Source organism: Schistocerca serialis, chromosome 7 (genome assembly GCF_023864345.2).
Source record: "Schistocerca serialis cubense isolate TAMUIC-IGC-003099 chromosome 7, iqSchSeri2.2, whole genome shotgun sequence".
Classification (NCBI taxonomy): Eukaryota; Metazoa; Arthropoda; class Insecta; order Orthoptera; family Acrididae; genus Schistocerca; species Schistocerca serialis.
This window is the reverse complement of record NC_064644.1, coordinates 589,525,634-589,543,642: the sequence shown is the minus strand read 5'-3', so window position 1 is coordinate 589,543,642 and position 18,009 is coordinate 589,525,634. Positions and strand designations below refer to the sequence as shown.

Genomic DNA, 18,009 nt, shown 5'->3' with positions numbered 1-18,009 from the left:
TGCTGGCCTAAAACTCACCCATGATCATCAGGGCTGGGGTATTGTCGTGGAGGGGAGACCAGGTACCCGCTTCTCGGTATTTGGGATGATTTCAAAGAATTCTCCGCCATAAACCAAAACTTAGCACAAAACCTAATATTCACTCGCTGCTCTACCAACTGTTATATTCGTTGCCAGGACGCCATCTGTAGCGATGCTAGCTCTTTGACCTTCTACACGGCTGTTGTTGAAACTTCAAGGATCGTAATGCCGCAACTCGCCCTCAGATAGCATTGCACTTTGGAATTTCACATAAGCAGTCCTAAGGAAACTGCGACACACTGTGTAGACATGTAACTGATCAATAGGCCTCCGCAAACTGAAGATGAACAGATAGAGAAAGTGTTTGAGGATATTGAAAGGGTAATACAGCATGTAAATGGGGATGAAAATCTAATAGTCATGGGGGACTGACTGCAGTTGTTGGGGAAGAAGTAGAAGAAAAGGTTACAAGAGAATATGGGCTTGGGAGAAGGAATCAGAGAAGAGAAAAACTAATAGAGTTCTGTAACAAGTTTCAGCTAGTAATAGCGAATACCCTATTCAAGAACCTCAAGAGGAAGAGGTATACTTGCAAAAGGCTTTGAGATACGGGAAGATTTCAGTTAGATTACATCATAGACAGAGATTCCGAAGTCAGATACTGGATTGTAAGGCGTACCCAGGAGCAGATATAGACTCGGATCACAATATAGTAGTGATGAAGAGTAGGCCGAAGACTGAGACATTAGTCAGGAAGAATCAATACGCAAAGAAGTTGGATACGGAGTTACTAAGGAATGACGAGATACGCTTGAAGTTCTCCAAGGCTATAGATACAGCTATAAGGAATAGCTCAGTAGTAAAGTAATAGCTCAGTAGTCAGTACAGTTGAAGAGGAATGGACATATACAAAAAGGGGCATCGCAGAAGTTGGGAGGGAAAACACAGGTACAAAGAAGGTAACTGCGAAGAAACCATTGGTAACAGAAGAAATAGTTCAGTTGATTGGTGAAAGGAGGAAGTACAAAAACGGAAAACTCAGGAATATAGAATACAAGTTGCTGAGGAATGAAAGAAATAGGAAGTGCAGGGATGCTAAGACGAAATGGCTGGAGGAAAAATGTGAAGACATCGAGAAAGAAATCATTCTCGGAAGGGCAGACTCAGCCTACAGGAAAGTCAAAACAACCATCGGTGACATTAAAAGCAAGGGTGGTAACATTAAGAGTGCAACGGGAATTCCAGTGTTAAGTGCAGTGGAGAGAGCGGATAGGTGGGTAGAACGCATTGAAAGCCTTTATGAGGGGGAAGATTTGTCTGGTGTAGTATGTGATAGAAGAAGAAACTGGAGTCGATTTAGAAAACATATGGGATCCAGTATTAGAATCAGATTTTAAAAGAGCTGTGGAGGACTTAGGGTCAGATAAGGTAGAAGGGATAGATAACATTCCATCACAATTTCTAAAATCACTGGGCCAAGTGGCAACAAAACGACTACTCATGTCGGTGTGTAGGATATATGAATCTGGCGACATACCATCTGAGTTTCGGTAAAGTATCATCCACACAATCCCGAAGACGGCAAGAGCTGACAAGTGCGAGAATTATGGCACAGTCAACTTAACAGCTCATGCGTCCAAGTTGCTTACAAGAATAATATAGAGAAGAATGGAAAAGAAAATTGAGGATGCGGCAGATGACTATCAGTTTGGACTTAGGAAAAGTAAATGCACGAGAGAGGCAATTCTGACGTTGAGGTTAATAATGGAAGCAAGCCTAAAAAAGAATCAAGACACATTCAGAGGATTTGTCGACCAGGAAAAAGGTTGCGACAATGTAAAATGGTGCAAGATGTTCGAAATTCTGAGAAAAGTAGGGGTAAGATATAGGGAGAGACCGATGTACAACAGCCAAGGGGGAGTAATAAGAGTGGACGACCAAGAACGAAGTGCTCTCATTAAAAAGGGTGTAAGACAAGGATGTAACCTTTCGCCTCTACTGTTCAATCTGTACATCGAGGAAGCAATGATGGAAATAAAAGAAAGATTCAGGAGAGGAATTAAAATTGAAGGTGTACGAGTATCAATGATACGATTCGCTAATGACTTGCTATCCTGTGTGAAAGTGAAAGAGAATTACCTGATCTGCTGGACGGAATGAACAGTCTAATGAGTACACAGTATGGTTTGAGAGTAAATCGGAGAAAGACGAAGGTAATGAGAAGTAGTAGAAATGAGAACAGCGAGAAACTTAATATCAGAATCGATGGTCACGAAGTAGATGAAGTTAAGGAATTCTGCTAGCTAGGCAGTAAAATAACCAATGACGGACGAAGCAAGGAGGACATCAAAACCAGGCTAGCTACGGGAAAAAAGGCACTCCTGGCCAAGAGAAGTCCACTAATATCAAATATCGGCCTCAATTGGAGGAAGAAATTTCTGAGAATGTACGTGTGGAGTACAGCACTGTATGGTAGTGAAACATGGACTGTGGGAAAACCGGAACAGACGAGAATCTAAGTATTTGAGATGTGGTTCTACAGACGAATGTTGAAAATTAAGTGAACTGATAAGGTAAGGAATGAGGAGGTTCTACGCAGAATCGAAGAGGAATGGAATATGTGGAAAAAACTGATAAGGAGGAGGGATAGGATGATGCATCTGTTAAGACATGAGGGAATGACTTTCAGGGTACTAGAGGGAGGTGTAGAGGGTAAAAGCTGTAGCGGAAGACTGAGGATGACACGCGTAAAGCTGAAATACTAAACACCTTTTTCCACAGCTGTTTACAGGGGAAGACCGCACTGCAGTTCCTTTTCTAAATCCTCGCACAAACGAGAAAATGGCTGACATCGGAATAAGTGTCCAAGGAATAGAAAAAGCAACTGAAATCACTCAACAGAGGAAAGTCCACTGGACCTGACGGGATACCAATTCAATTCTACACAGAGTACGCGAAAGAACGTGCTCCCCTTCTAACAGCCGTGTACCGCAAGTCTCTAGAGGAACGGAAGGTTCCAAATGATTGGAAAAGAGCACAGGTAGTACCAGTTTTCAAGAAGGATCGTCGAGCAGATGCGCAAAACTATAGACCTATATCTCTAACGTCGATCTGCTGGAGAATTTTAGAACATGTTTTTGCTAGCGTAGCATGTCGTTTCTGGAAACCCAGATCTACTCTGTAGGAATCAACAGTGATTCCGGAAACAGCGATCGTGTGAAACCCAACTCGCTTTATTTGTTCATGAGATCCAAAAAATATTAGATACAGGCTCCCAGGTAGATGCCATTTTCCTTGACTTCCGGAAGGCGTTCGATACAGTTCCGCACTGTCGCCTGATAAACAAAGTGAGAGCCTACGGATTATCAGACCAGCGGTGTGGCTGGATTGAAGAGTTTTTAGCAAACAGAACACAGCATGTTGTTCTCAATGGAGAGACGTCTACAGGCGTTAAAGTAACCTCTGGCGTGCCACAGGGGAGTCTTATGGGACCATTGCTTTTCACAATATATGTAAATGACCTAGTAGATAGTGTCGGAAATTCCATGGGGCTTTTCGTGGATGATGCTGTAGTATACAGAGACGTTGCAGCATTAGAAAATTGCAGCGAAATGCAGGAAGATCTGCAGAGGATCGGCACTTGGTGCAGATAGTGGCAACTGACCCTTAACATAGACAAATCTAATGTATTGCGAATACATAGAAAGAAGGATCCTTTATTGTATGATTATATCATAGCAGAACAAACACTGGTAGCACTTACTTCTGTAAAATATCTGGGAGTATGAGTACGGAACGGATTTGAAGTGGAATGAACATATAGAATTAATTGTTGGTAAGGCCGGTGCCAGGTTGAGATTCATTGGGAGATGTGGTGTCACCGCCAGACACCACACTTGCTAGGTGGTAGTTTTAAATCGGCCGCGGTCCACTAGTACATGCCGGACCCGCGTGTCGCCACGGTGTGATCGCAGACCGAGCGCCACCACAAGGCAGGTCTCGAGATACGGGATAGCACTCGCCCCAGTTGTACGGACGACTTTGCTAGCGACTACACTGACGAAGCCTCGCTCCTTTGCAGAGCAGATAGTTAGAATAGCCTTCAGCTAAGTCCATGGCTACGACCTAGCAAGGCGCCATTAGCCTTACATAGCAATTGATACTTATCGTATAAAGCATGTCTCATCAAGAACGATGTATACAACAAGGATGGATTAAAGTTAAGTATTCCAAACGCTATGTACTTTTCTTTATAGCATTCATTACGTATCCTGTTTCAGACCTCACGCCATCCTTCGTGTGTTTATAGCGTGCATTGCGGTCGGCACTTCTGTCGACACATCAGGAGAGTTCTTAGAAAATGTAGTCCATCAACAAAGGAGGTGGTTTACAAAACACTCGTTCGACCCACACTTGAGTATTGCTCATCAGTGTGGGATCCGTACCAGATCGGGTTGATGGAGGAGATAGAGAAGATCCAAAGATGAGCGGCGCGTTTCGTCACCGGGTTATTTGGTAAGCGTGATAGCGTTACGGAGATGTTTAGCAAACTCAAGTGGCAGAGTCTGCAAGAGAGGCGCTCTGCATCGCGGTGTAGCTTGCTGTCCAGGTTTCGAGAGGGTGCGTTTTTGGATGAGGTATCGAATATATTGCTTCCCCCTACTTATACTTCCCGTGGAGATAACGAATGTAAAAGCTCTTTGCGGTGTGGGGGAGTAGCCATGTATGTGAAAAACGGCATCCCATTTGAGTCAATTGATGTTTCAAAGTACTGCACTGAAAAGGTGTTTGAATGTTGTGCAGGTGTGGTTAAATTTAACGGAGGTAAGCTTCTAACTGTTGTTATTTATAGATCCCCAGACTCCGATATCACAACATTTTTGTTAAAGCTAGAGGAGGTTCTTGTTTCACTTTATAGGAAATACAAAAAGTTAGTTATATGTGGTGACTACAATATTAATTGTATAAGTGATTGTGCAAGGAAGAGGATGCTGGTAGACCTCTTTAATTCATATAATCTTATGCAAACCGTATTCTTTCCAACGAGAGTACAAGGGAACAGTAGAACAACCATAGACAACATTTCTGTTCATTCCTCATTACTAGAAGGGCATTCTGTTAGCAAAAAGGTGAATGGCATTTCAGATCATGATGCACAAATTTTAACTTTAAAAGATTTTTGTGCTGCAACACGTGTTAAATATAGTCATCAGCTGTTCAGGAAAGCTGATCCAGTTGCTGTAGAGACCTTTGTAAACCTTACAAAGGAACAAGAGTGGCAAGTTGTTTATAGCGCTGATACAGTAGACGATAAATATAATGCTTTTCTCAAGACTTTTCTCATGCTCTTTGAAAGTTGCTTTCCGTTAGAACGTTTAAAACAGGGTACTAGCACAAACAGGCAGCCTGGGTGGCTGACTAGAGGGATAAGAATATCTTGTAGAACAAAGTGGCAATTATATCAAAACGTTAGAAACAGTCAAAATCTAAATGCAGCAGCCCATTACAAACAGCATTGTAAGGTGCTTAAAAATGTTATTAGGAAGGCAAAAAGTATGTGGTATGCAGATAGAATAGCTACATCTCAGGATAAAATTAAAACCATATGGTCAGTCATAAAGGAAGTTGCTGGTCTGCAGAGACAGGTCGAGGATACAGAATCAGTGCGTAGTGGGAATGTCCGTGTTACTGGTAAGTCGCATATATGTACAATATTTAATAATCACTTTCTGAATATAGCAGGTGAACTAAATAGAAACCTAGTCCCAACAGGGAATCATATAGCGCTCTTAGAAAAAAGTGTTCCGAGACTGTTGCCTGAAATGCTCCTCCATGATACTGACAAGAGGGAGATTGAGTTAATAATTAAATCTCAGGATAAAATTAAAACCATATGGTCAGTCATAAAGGAAGTTGCTGGTCTGCAGAGACAGGTCGAGGATACAGAATCAGTGCGTAGTGGGAATGTCCGTGTTACTGGTAAGTCGCATATATGTACAATATTTAATAATCACTTTCTGAATATAGCAGGTGAACTAAATAGAAACCTAGTCCCAACAGGGAATCATATAGCGCTCTTAGAAAAAAGTGTTCCGAGACTGTTGCCTGAAATGCTCCTCCATGATACTGACAAGAGGGAGATTGAGTTAATAATTAAATCACTAAAGACCAAGAACTCTCATGGATATGATGGGGTATGTAGCAGAATACTGAAGTATTGTTCTATGTATGTTAGCCCAGTTCTCAGCCATATCTGTAACTTTTCCTTTAGGAGTGGTCGGTTTCCTGACCGATTAAAGTACTCGGTAGTGAAGCCACTTTATAAAAAGGGAGACATTGATAATGTTGACAATTTTAGACCTATTTCTATGCCATCGGTGTTTGCTAAAGTTATCGAGAAGGTTGTATATACGAGGTTACTGGAGCATTTAAATTCACATCATTTGCTGTCAAATGTTCAGTTTGGTTTTAGAAATGGTTTAACAACTGAAAATGCTATATTCTCTTTTCGCTGTGAGGTTTTGGACGGATTAAATAAAAGGTTGCGAACGCTAGGTGTTTTCTTTGATTTAACGAAGGCTTTGATGTTCAGTCCCAATGGGGCACTGTTAAGTGGGGCGTTCCCCAAGGGTCGGTGCTAGGTCCACTGCTGTTTCTTATTTATATAAATGATATGCCTTCTAGTATTACAGGTGATATAAAAATATTTCTGTTTGCTGATGACACCAGCTTGATAGTGAAGGAGCTTGTGTGTAATATTGAAACAGTAACAAATAATGTAGTTCATGAAATAAGTTCGTGGCTTGTGGAAAATAATTTGATGCTAAATCACAGTAAGACTCAGTTTTTACAGTTTGTAACTCACAATTCAACAAGAACCGATATTTTGATCAGACAGAAAAGGCATATTATAAGCGAGACGGAACAGTTCAAGTTCCTAGGCGTTCGGATAGATAGTAATCTGTTATGGAAAGCCCATGTCCAGGATCTTGTTCAGAAGCTAAATGCTGCTTTATTTACCATTAGAACAGTATCTGAAATAAGTGACACTTCAAGACGAAAAGTAGTCTACTTCACATATTTTCATAGGCTTATGTCGTATAGTATTATTTTTTGGGGTAATTCTTCAGATTCAAAAAGGGTATTTTTGGCTCAAAAACGGGCTGTTCGAGCTATATGTGGTGTAAGTTCGAGAACCTCTTGTCGACCCCTATTCAAAAATCTGGGAATTCTGACATTGCCGTCACAGTATATATTTTCTTTAATGTCGTTTGTTGTTAGCAATATTAGCCTATTCCCAAGAGTTAGCAGCTTTCACTCAGTTAATACTAGGCAGAAACCAAATCTGCATGTAGAATGCACTTCCTTGACTCTTGTGCAGAAAGGAGTGCAGTATTCTGCTGCATCCATTTTCAATAAGCTACCACAAGAACTCAAAATTCTTAGCAGTAGCCCAAACTCTTTTAAGTCTAAACTGAAGAGTTTCCTTATGGCTCACTCCTTCTATTCTGTCGAGGAGCTCCTGGTAGAGCTAAAAAATTAAGCAAATTCCAGTGTTACGTTGTTGATTTTCTTCATTTAAACTTACGACTTGTCAGCTGAATATATTTTTTTATATTTCATTTTATCTGTTTCTAATATCGTGTTATAATTTCATGTACTGACTCGTTCCATGACCATGGAGACTTCTCCTTAATTTGGTCCCACGGAACAATAAATAAATAAAAAAAAATTAGAGAGATCCTTGTGTGCACGGAGGCTTTCCGGCAGTCGTTCTTCCCGCGAACCACACGCGACTGGAACAGGAAAGAAAGGTAATGACAGTGGCACGTAAAGTGCCCTCCGCCACACACCGTTGGGTGGCTTGCGGGGTATGAATGTAGATGTAGACTTTTTTTTTTTTTTTTTTTTTTTTTGTGGTTTTAGGGCGCAAAACTTCTATGGTCATTAGCGCCCAGCCCGTGACGTAGAAAACAGGAAAAAAACCAAATTTAAAATCAGCAGCAATGGAAACAAAGTCAGAAAATTTGAGAAACTAAAGGCAGAAGGAATGCTTAAAAGTCCACTATAGAAAGGGGTTGGTTGTCCCCCAAAAAAAAGGCTTCAAATGACTGACGTCATTTCACTGTCTCTAATAAACTGTAGAACGCGGTCAGCTGAGCGCGTGTCATCTGCTAAAATCGACGATAGATCAGGCGATAGCTGTAGACGGGAGCGTAACGGATTAAAATAGGGGCATTCAATTAAAAGGTGTCTGACCGTCCACAGCTGAGAGCAGTGGGGACAGAGTGGGGGAGGATCACCGCTTAAAAGATGTCGATGACTAAAAAGACAGTGCCCTATCCGGAGTCGGGCTAAAATTACCTCCTCCCGACGACGCGTTCGGGAGGAAGAGGTCCAAGCGCAAGGAACGGCTTTCACTTCCCGTAATTTATTGTGGGGAAGTGTTGACCAATGCGCATGCCATAAATGAGTAACTTGGCGACATAAACCGCTCCGTAGATCGGTAAACGGAAGAGACTGAAGAGCTGGCCGAGGAAGAGAGACTGCAGCCTTGGCTGCTATATCGGCCGCCTCATTTCCACAGATACCAGCGTGTCCCGGGAGCCACAGGAACGCCACTGAGACGCCCCCCAGGTGGAGCAAGCGCAGACAGTCCTGAATCCGGTGGACCAGAGGGTGCACAGGGTAAAGAGCTTGGAGACTGAGGAGAGAGCTGAGAGAATCTGAGCAGATTACGTACTGTATCCGCTGATGGCGGCGGATGTAGTGGACAGCCTGGAGAACAGCGTAAAGCTCCGCAGTATAAACCGAACACTGGTCGGGAAGCCGAAAGTGATTTGGGGTGTCACCAACAATATAGGCACTCCCTACACCTAACGATGTTTTCGAGCCATCGGTGTAAATAAATGTGGCTTCCGTCATTTGTGCACATAGAGCAGCAAATGCCCGACGGTAAACAAGTGTAGGGGTACCATCCTTGGGAAATTCACATAGGTCTCTGAGCAAGTCGATCCGGGGACGGTGCCAAGGCGGTGCTGTACCCCAAGTTGTCAAGAAGGTTTTAGGAAAGCGGAAGGAAAGAGAATGGAGCAGTTGACGGAAGCGGACTCCCGGGGGTAGTAGGGAGGAGGAGCGGCCTGCATACCCGACATCAAAGGACTCGTCGAAAAAAAGGTTATAGGCTGGATTAGCAGGCATGGAAGACAGATGGCTAGCATAACGACTCAGAAGGACTGCCCGCCGATTGGACAGCGGAGGTTCAGCAGTCTCAGCATAAAGGCTTTCCACAGGGCTGGTGTAAAAAGCTCCAGACACTAAACGTAATCCACGGTGGTGGATAGAGTCGAGACGCCGAAGAATAGACGGCCGAGCAGAGGAGTAGACTATGCTTCCATAATCCAATTTCGAGCGCACTAAGGCGCGATAGAGGCGGAGAAGGACCACCCGGTCCGCTCCCCAAGAGGTACCATTCAGGACACGAAGGGTGTTAAGGGAACGCAGACAGCGAGCCGAAAGATAGGAAACGTGGGAGGACCAGCACAGTTTTCTGTCAAACATAAGACCCAAGAATTTTGCGACGTCGGAAAACGGAAGGTTGACAGGACCTAGATGTAAGGAGGGCGGAAGAAACTCCTTACGTCGCCAAAAATTAACACAAACGGTCTTACTGGGTGAGAAACGGAAGCCGGTTTCGATGCTCCACGAGTGGAGGCGATCGAGACATCCTTGAAGACGTCTTTCAAGAAGGCTGGTCCGTTGAGAGCTGTAGTAGATCGCAAAATCGTCCACAAAGAGGGAGCCCGAGACATCAGGAAGGAGACAATCCATAATTGGATTAATGGCGATGGCAAACAGTACAACACTCAGCACGGAGCCCTGGGGTACCCCGTTTTCTTGGGAGAAAGTACGGGAGAGAGTAGTGTTCACCCGCACCCTAAATGTGCGCTCTGCCATAAATTCGCGAAGAAAAAGGGGCAGCCGGCCTCGAAAGCCCCAAGAGAACAGTGTGCGGAGGATGCCTGTCCTCCAACAGGTATCGTACGCTCTCTCCAGATCAAAAAATATTGCTACCGTTTGGCGTTTCCGGAGAAAATTGTTCATGATGTAAGTGGAGAGAGCAACAAGATGGTCAACAGCAGAACGATGCTTTCGGAATCCGCATTGGGCTGGTGTTAAAAGACTGCGGGACTCCAGCCACCAAGCTAAACGGTAATTCACCATACGCTCCAAAACCTTACAGACACTACTCGTGAGAGAAATGGGGCGATAGCTAGAGGGGAGATGTTTGTCCTTTCCAGGTTTCGGAACGGGAACGACAATAGCTTCCCGCCATCGCCTGGGAAAGGTACTGTCGGTCCAAACTCGATTATAAAGGCGAAGGAGGTAACGCAGGCTATGGGTTGATAAATGCAGCAACATTTGGACATGGATACCATCCGGTCCTGGGGCGGAGGAGCGAGAAGAAGAGAGTGCATGTTGGAGTTCGCGCATGGAGAAAACAGTATTGTAGCTTTCGCGATTTTTAGAGGAGAAAGCAAGATGTCGCACTTCCGCTGCACGTTTCTTCGGGAGAAACGCTGGCGGGTAATTTGAAGAGCTCGAAATCTCAGCAAAGTGCTGACCCAATGAGTTAGAAATTGCGACGGGGTCCACTAAGGTAGCATGCGCGACAGTGAGCCCAGAGACCGGGGAGAAACTAGGCGCGCCTGAGAACCGTCGAAGCCGACTCCAAACTTCCGAGGAGGGAGTGAAGTTGTTAAATGAGCTAGTAAAGAATTTCCAGCTTGCCTTCTTGCTATCGCGGATGACGCGACGGCATCGCGCACGGAGCTGCTTATATCGGATACAGTTAGACAAAGTTGGATGGTGACGGAAAATGCGAAGAGCACGTCGCCGCTCACGTATTGCGTCACGGCATGCCTCGTTCCACCAAGGAACTGGGGGGCGCCGGGGCAATTCGGAGGTGCGTGGTATTGAACGTTCCGCAGCTGTGAGAATAACGTCGGTAAAATGTGTGACCTCATCGTCGACGCTGGGAAAGCGACGGTCATCGAATGTCGCTAGAGACGAAAAAAGTGTCCAATCGGCTTGGGCAAACTTCCAGCGTCGCGAGCGCATATATGGCAGTTGAGGCTGCAGTCGAAGAACACATGGAAAGTGGTCACTCGAGTGTGTATCATCAAGGGCGAACCATTCGAAGCGCCGAGCTAGCGGAACAGTACCGACCGCAAGGTCCAAATGGGATAAATTTGCCGTGGAGGCAGACAAAAATGTAGGGACCCCAGTGTTGAGGCAGACTAGATCCGCTTGGTGGAAGACGTCTAGCAATAGTGAGCCACGTGGACAAGGATGTGGAGATCCCCAAAGCGGGTGGTGGGCATTGAAGTCCCCAACCAGCAAATAGGGGGGTGGAAGCTGATCAAGAAGATGAAGGAGATCAGCTCGTGCCATTGGTGCAGACGATGGAATGTATACTGTACAAAGAGAGAACGTGTATCCAGAAAGGGAAAGACGGACGGCGATAGCTTGGAACGAAGTGTTTAAGGGGATTGGGTGATAATGGAGAGTATCATGGAGCAGAATCATGAGTCCTCCATGGGCTGGAGTGCCTTCAACAGAGGGGAGGTCATATCGGACGGACTGAAAATGAGGGAGAACAAAGCGGTCATGGGGACGCAGCTTTGTTTCCTGAAGACAGAAGATGACCGGCGAGTAGGATCGTAAGAGGATCGACAATTCCTCCCGATTGGCGCGAATGCCGCGGATATTCCAGTGGATAATTGACATAGGGTGAACAGAAAATGGAGGAACGTCACCAAGGGTGCTGTCAACTCAACGACTGCTCAGAGCTTGCGACCGACAGGATGGAATGGCATTCAGTCGAAGGCAGAAGATCCTGATCCATAGGTTGGTCAGGAGCAGCTCCTGCCACCAACGATCGGCCAGTTGACCGGCCACCAACAGTGCGCCTCGGCGACACAGAAGATGGCCGACGGCGATTTCCGCCAGGTGGTGCTGTAGATGGGACACGCCTTGGCGGAGAAGGAGAGGAACTGTGTTTCTTCGTAGCCTTCTTGGAGGTATGTTTAGATGAAGGAGGAACCGATGGTTGTGAAGTTGCAGTACGTAAAAACTCTTCACGAGAATGCTCTTTTTTGGAAGACTTGGCGTCTGACTTTTGGGCTCGAGATTTAGCAGAACCCGACGAAGGGTGAGCCATAGAGTGGGCAGGCGAAAGAGGTGAGGTTGAACGGGCGATCTTTGCGCTGGCCGATCTGACGACCGTGGTACTAAATGTGAGATCGCAAGTCTGCGTGGCCGCCTCCTTTGTTGGCCGAGGAGAAGCAAGGACAGCGCTGTATTTTCCTTTCTGAGGCACGGTGGGCTGTCGACTGGCGAGTAACTTTCGAGCAGCAAAGGTCGACACCTTTTCCTTCACTCTTATTTCCTGGATCAGCTTTTCGTCCTTAAAAACAGGGCAATCTCGAGAGGAAGCAGCGTGGTCACCCAGACAGTTGATGCAGCGAGGGGATGGAGGTGGACAAGCACCCTCATGGGCATCCCGGCCACACGTAACACATTTGGCCGGATTGGAACAGGACTGGCTGGTGTGATTGAACCGCTGACATCGATAGCAACGCGTAGGGTTCGGGACATAAGGGCGAACGGAAATTATCTCATAGCCTGCTTTGATTTTTGATGGGAGTTGAACTTTGTCAAATGTCAAGAAGACAGTGCGGGTTGGAATGATGTTCGAGTCAACCCTTTTCATAACCCGATGAACAGCGGTGACGCCCTGGTCAGACAGGTAGTGCTGAATTTCTTCGTCAGACAATCCATCGAGGGAGCGTGTATAAACGACTCCACGCGAGGAATTTAAGGTACGGTGCGGTTCCACCCGGACAGGGAAGGTGTGGAGCAGAGAAGTACGCAGCAATTTTTGAGCCTGGAGGGCACTGTGTGTTTCCAACAACAGGGTGCCATTCCGTAGTCTGGAACAAGACTTTACAGGACCCGCAATTGCGTCGACACCTTTCTGAATAATGAAAGGGTTGACCGTGGAAAAGTCGTGACCTTCGTCAGACCGAGAAACAACAAGGAACTGTGGCAACGATGGAAGAACCGTCTGTGGCTGAGACTCAGTGAACTTACGTTTGTGAGCAGACATAGTGGAAGGTGAGGAAACCATTGCGGAAGAATCCCCCATGATTACCGGCGTCTCCGATGGCGCGCTCCTCCCTTGTGGGGGCCCTCACCGAGGGCACACCCGCCTTAGGTGATTGTTCACACCTCAGGTCACACCTCCTGACAAACGGACGGAGGGACCAATCGGCACTTTCGGAAGGTATCAGCTCGGGTAATCACCCCTCCCTGGGCCTGGCCTTTACCAGGGGGTACGTACGTGTCCTACCTGTCTACCCGGGGCGGGGAATTACGCGTTACCCCGTCACCGGCTACGCATGGAAGTGCGTGGGTCGGCCTTCAGACACGCACAGGGAGGAAGAAAGAGAAAGGGAAAGGAAAGAAGAGGGGGTCTCAAACGCCGCAGCGGAGAAAAGGGTAAAGAGAAGAGGTAAGGAAGGGAGAAGGACAAAGGAAGGAAGAAGACATACAAGCAAGGAAGAAGAAGAATGCGGTACATTAACAAGCGTCCGTCTCCGGACGTAGGTGCAAACCATACTCCCAGAGGGGGAGAAAGTGAAGGAAAGAGCAAGAGGTGAGGGGGGGGGGTGAAGACAGGGGATGGGGAAGGATGCGGAAAGGGAAGGTATGCAGCCCGGAAAGGAAGGAAGGCCACATTAGCTCGGGGCCCCGTGCTCGCTACGCACGTATCCACAAAAGAGTTGTGGATCCCCTGGGGGGGTAGATGTAGACTGAAATACATTCAGCAAATAATTGAGTAGTTAGGTTGCAAGTGCTAGTCTGAGATGAAGGGGTTAGCACAGGAGAGAAAGTCGTGGCGGGCAGCATAAAACCAGTCAACAAAAGACTGATGACAAAAAAAAGGGCCACCCAGATGAACTGAAGGGCTACCAACAAAGTCCCCTCAATAACCATAAAGCAAATGTTGCTGTATATATGAGCATCCGTGGAAGGTGCCTGGTTCACGCTCCCCTGCTGACTGCTGTTCACTGGCCACGAAGGCCGGGATTTGCACAGCAGTACCTCAACTGGACGTAGAGTGAGCCGCGACAGATGTCATTTTGAGGTGGCTCTGCTTTTATTGGTCATCGGAAAGAAACGTCTGTAGACACTGCAACAATTTTCGGAAGGGTCCAGGCTTGATGAGGGTGCGTTATGGTCTGAGAAGTTTTTTTTTTGGGATACCTCGGGTGATCCTGTCATTCTAGAAGGCACAGTAAATCAACTCAAGCATGCTTCTATCACTGAGCATCATGCCCACCCCCACATGCAGTTTGTTTCTCCTTGACACGATGGCATCTACCAGCAGCGCGATGAGACGTGTCACACAACTCGCATTGTGCGTGCGTGATTAGAAGAGCGCCAGGATGAGCTTAGTGTGCTCCTCTGGCCACCAAACTCCCCGGATTTAAACCGAATCCAGGATCTGTGAGACCATCTAGATTGGGCCGTTCGTGCTGTGGATTCACAGCCGAGAAACCTAGCGAAGCTGGCCGAGACACTGGAGTCGGAGCGGCTCCACATCCCCGTCGGTAACTTCCAGAACCTCAGTGGAGTCTCTTCCTGCACGTGTCAGAACCGGCCCCGCTGTAATAGGTAGCTCTTCAGACTTTCGACAGGTGGTCACATTATGTCACTGGACGGTGGGTAGGCCGGCCGGTGTGGCCGTGCGGTTCTAGGCGCTTCAGTCTGGAACCGCGTGACGGCTACGGTCGCAGGCTCGAATCCTACCTCGGGCATTGATGTGTGTGATGTCCTTACGTTAGTCAGGTTTAAATAGTTCTAAGTTCTAGGAGACTGATGATCTCAGATGTGAAATCCCATAGTGCTCAGAGCCATTTGAACCATTTGACGGTGGGTATTATAGATCTTTTTCTTTAGTTTGTACATATTTTCCTGAGGATTTGAAAGATGTTGCACCATTTTTTTTCTAAATTGACATATCGTACGAGACTGTCTTGATTTTTCCTATGCGTGGCTTTCATCATCAAGACAAGCGTAACACATAGCTTCAGAACCTCGAGGAGAAGCTACGAAAGCAGTGAGTGTGTTGTGGGTGTTTTTCAGACACAACGACCTTCCGTGGAACATCCGCAAGTTCCTGAAGAACCAGCTGCGCGACTTTCCCTTCCACGAGGACCTGCGCGCAGTGCCGCCCTGGTCCCACAGCGCCTGGTCGCACACCGACCTGCCGCGCCTCCGCCAGGGGATGGTCGCAGCCCAGGTGAGCGCACGCTGCCCGCCGTTGCACAACACAATCGTGACGTGGATGGCTGCCGCCAGTGGTACCGAATACATCGTCATTTCACAATTTTGGCAATCACAGGTCCTTGCGCAAGATTGGAGAACTTGGAGCCTTTGGTTACCCTGCTCAGAACATCAAGAGTGACACTTCCATGCCGGCCGAAGTGGCCGAGCGGTTCTAGGCGCTACAGTCTGGAGCCAATCGACCGCTACGGTCGCAGGTTGGAATCCTGCCTCGGGCATGGATGTGTGTGATGTCCTTAGGTTTGTTAGGTTTAGTTAGTTATAAGTTCTAGGCGACTGATGACCTCAGAAGTTAAGTCGCATAGTGCTCAGAGCAATTTGAGCCATTTCACACTTCCCTCACGTGCCGCAAAACAACAAAGATATGTAAAGTTATTCACATTCTCTATTTTCTTCTCTTCCAAAAATAGATTGCTTCACTGTCGTGTTTTTATTTAACCCGAACTCCGAATTTCGTGTTCAGAAGATGTAGTTTCAAATGGTGCAAATGGCTCTGAGCACTATGGTACTTAACATCTGTGGTCATCAGTCCCCTAGAACTTAGAACTACTTAAAGCTAACTAACCTAAGGACATCATACACATCCATGCTCGAGGCTAGATTCGAACCGGCGACCGTAGCGGTCACGCGGTTCCAAACTGAAGCGCCTAGAACCGCACGGCCACAACGGCCGGCAGATGTAGTTTCCTCTGTACTTCCATGTGAGTTTCAGCCTAAATCCTGGCGAACCAAAATTGATACATCTACAGCTCCCATTGGGATAGGGGTGATAACATGGAGAGACAAGGGGGAGGGAGGACGTGGAGAGAAAGCATGGACAGAGAGAGAGTGAGGAGGAGATGGACAGAGGAGGAAGGAGCAGAATGGACAGAGGGAGGAGGAGCAGATAGAAGGAAGAGCAGATGGACAGAGAGTAGAGTGTAGGAGGAGATGGATGGAGGGGGGGAGAGAAGAGCATGGACAGGGAGAGGAGGAAGGAGTACCGTATATGGATCAATTGGAATAAGTACGCACCCAGTTGTAACTCCTCCCTGCTTCCCGAGATTTGCTAAATTACTAGTTAACAATGACCGTGAATTATGAATTTTGACCCGTGTCGGGATAAGGCATCCGAATCCGAAGTAAATAATGATTATTCCGCGGGAAACAGGAGACGTTGTAACTTGATCGTTACTGAATGAGTAATTTCATTCAATAACGATCGGTAAATGAAATAATGGAAATAATTTGGAACTTAATTTTGCGAGTGGAAATTTTGCCGAAAGAAATGTATTGTAAAAGCATTAAAAAATTGGTCGCCAGCTCAACTGATGAGCGACATTACTGTTAAGTACGTGAATAATTGTGTCAAAATTAAAGTTTACCAATTTGTAGGGCAGCTGGTGGAACGGGAACTTTTACGTAAGTGCTGTGTCAGGCTCATATAAAATAATGGCATATAAAATAATGTCATAACAATCTAACTACACTTAAACCTTAATGGTTAACTTTCAATAAGTATTTTGATAATTATTGTGTTCATAATTTGTCAGCTAAGTGCAATGCTGACAACACAGATAATTATCTGTCGAGATTTTGAATAACAGACTGTCATTCTGTCTTTAAAACTATGTACTTTACACAGTTTAATCTACTGATAATGAAATATATTGCCAATAACTGATTAACTATGTTTTGATTGATAATAATTCATGAATTGGGCGATTGACAGGTGGAATAAGCTTTACAGTTTCATGAAATATCCTTGAACTAACTTCAGCTGAATACGCATTGAAATAAATCTTAATAATCAAATTTATTACTTCAGTCTATTATTAAGTTATTACGGTTGGCGTAAGCTTATTAAGTCCAACAATTAACTACGATAACCAATCGTTCAAAACAGTCTGAAATTTACTCTTCACCGTCTGTGCAAATAATTTGATAATTACCATATTTTCTCTTGATAATGGCGTGACACACCCGGTTCAGTAGCTAAGGATCGGAAGGAACCTACTTGGTGATATTGTCGGGTGGAATTTAACTGCAACACTTCGATTATAAAGTGCTTGTTATTAATTGTTCAACTTCAGAGGAAAGCACAGTCACTGGCAAGCCTTCTACAATTTTATCCTACGAAAATTACGTAGATCTTACTTCCCTCGTTGTCGGTGGATCGACGGAAGTCCTCGGCGGCGAAACAATGTGGCAGCGGGCTTTTACTGTTGCGACTTGGGCCCACAGTGCGCTTCATATTTAAGCCCTCGTTTCTTCAGCACTATGCCCATTAATCCGTAATAACTTGCCCGGCCGTGCTTCCAGATTGCCGACCATTTCTTTCCCGTCGTACTTAGATCCACACACTAGCCGTTAGATGTAACACTGCTAGGAATAGCAGCACTCGACTGCACGTCTTACTCCGAGCACGGCGTCACTGCTACTACTGCCCGCTGGCGCGCTCCCGCGCCCAGCAGCACGACAAAACAATCTCTCTGACTTCAACGTTAACTAAATATGCCCTGAATTGCCAGTGTTAAATGTTACATAATTTAAACATAGTATTTACAATACATATTTACACTAGACAATACGTGG

At 45.9% G+C, this 18,009-nt stretch overlaps 1 protein-coding gene across 1 annotated transcript in view; it reads left to right on the top strand.

The window, feature by feature from the left end:
• The window catches only part of LOC126413267 (dipeptidase 1-like), a 218,110-nt gene that overhangs the window by 31,111 nt on the left and 168,990 nt on the right, over window positions 1-18,009 (top strand). The window contains exon 2 of the mRNA XM_050083169.1: window positions 15,235-15,391. Coding sequence (XP_049939126.1) covers window positions 15,235-15,391 — 157 coding nt within the window. The remainder of the gene's footprint in view (window positions 1-15,234; window positions 15,392-18,009) is intronic.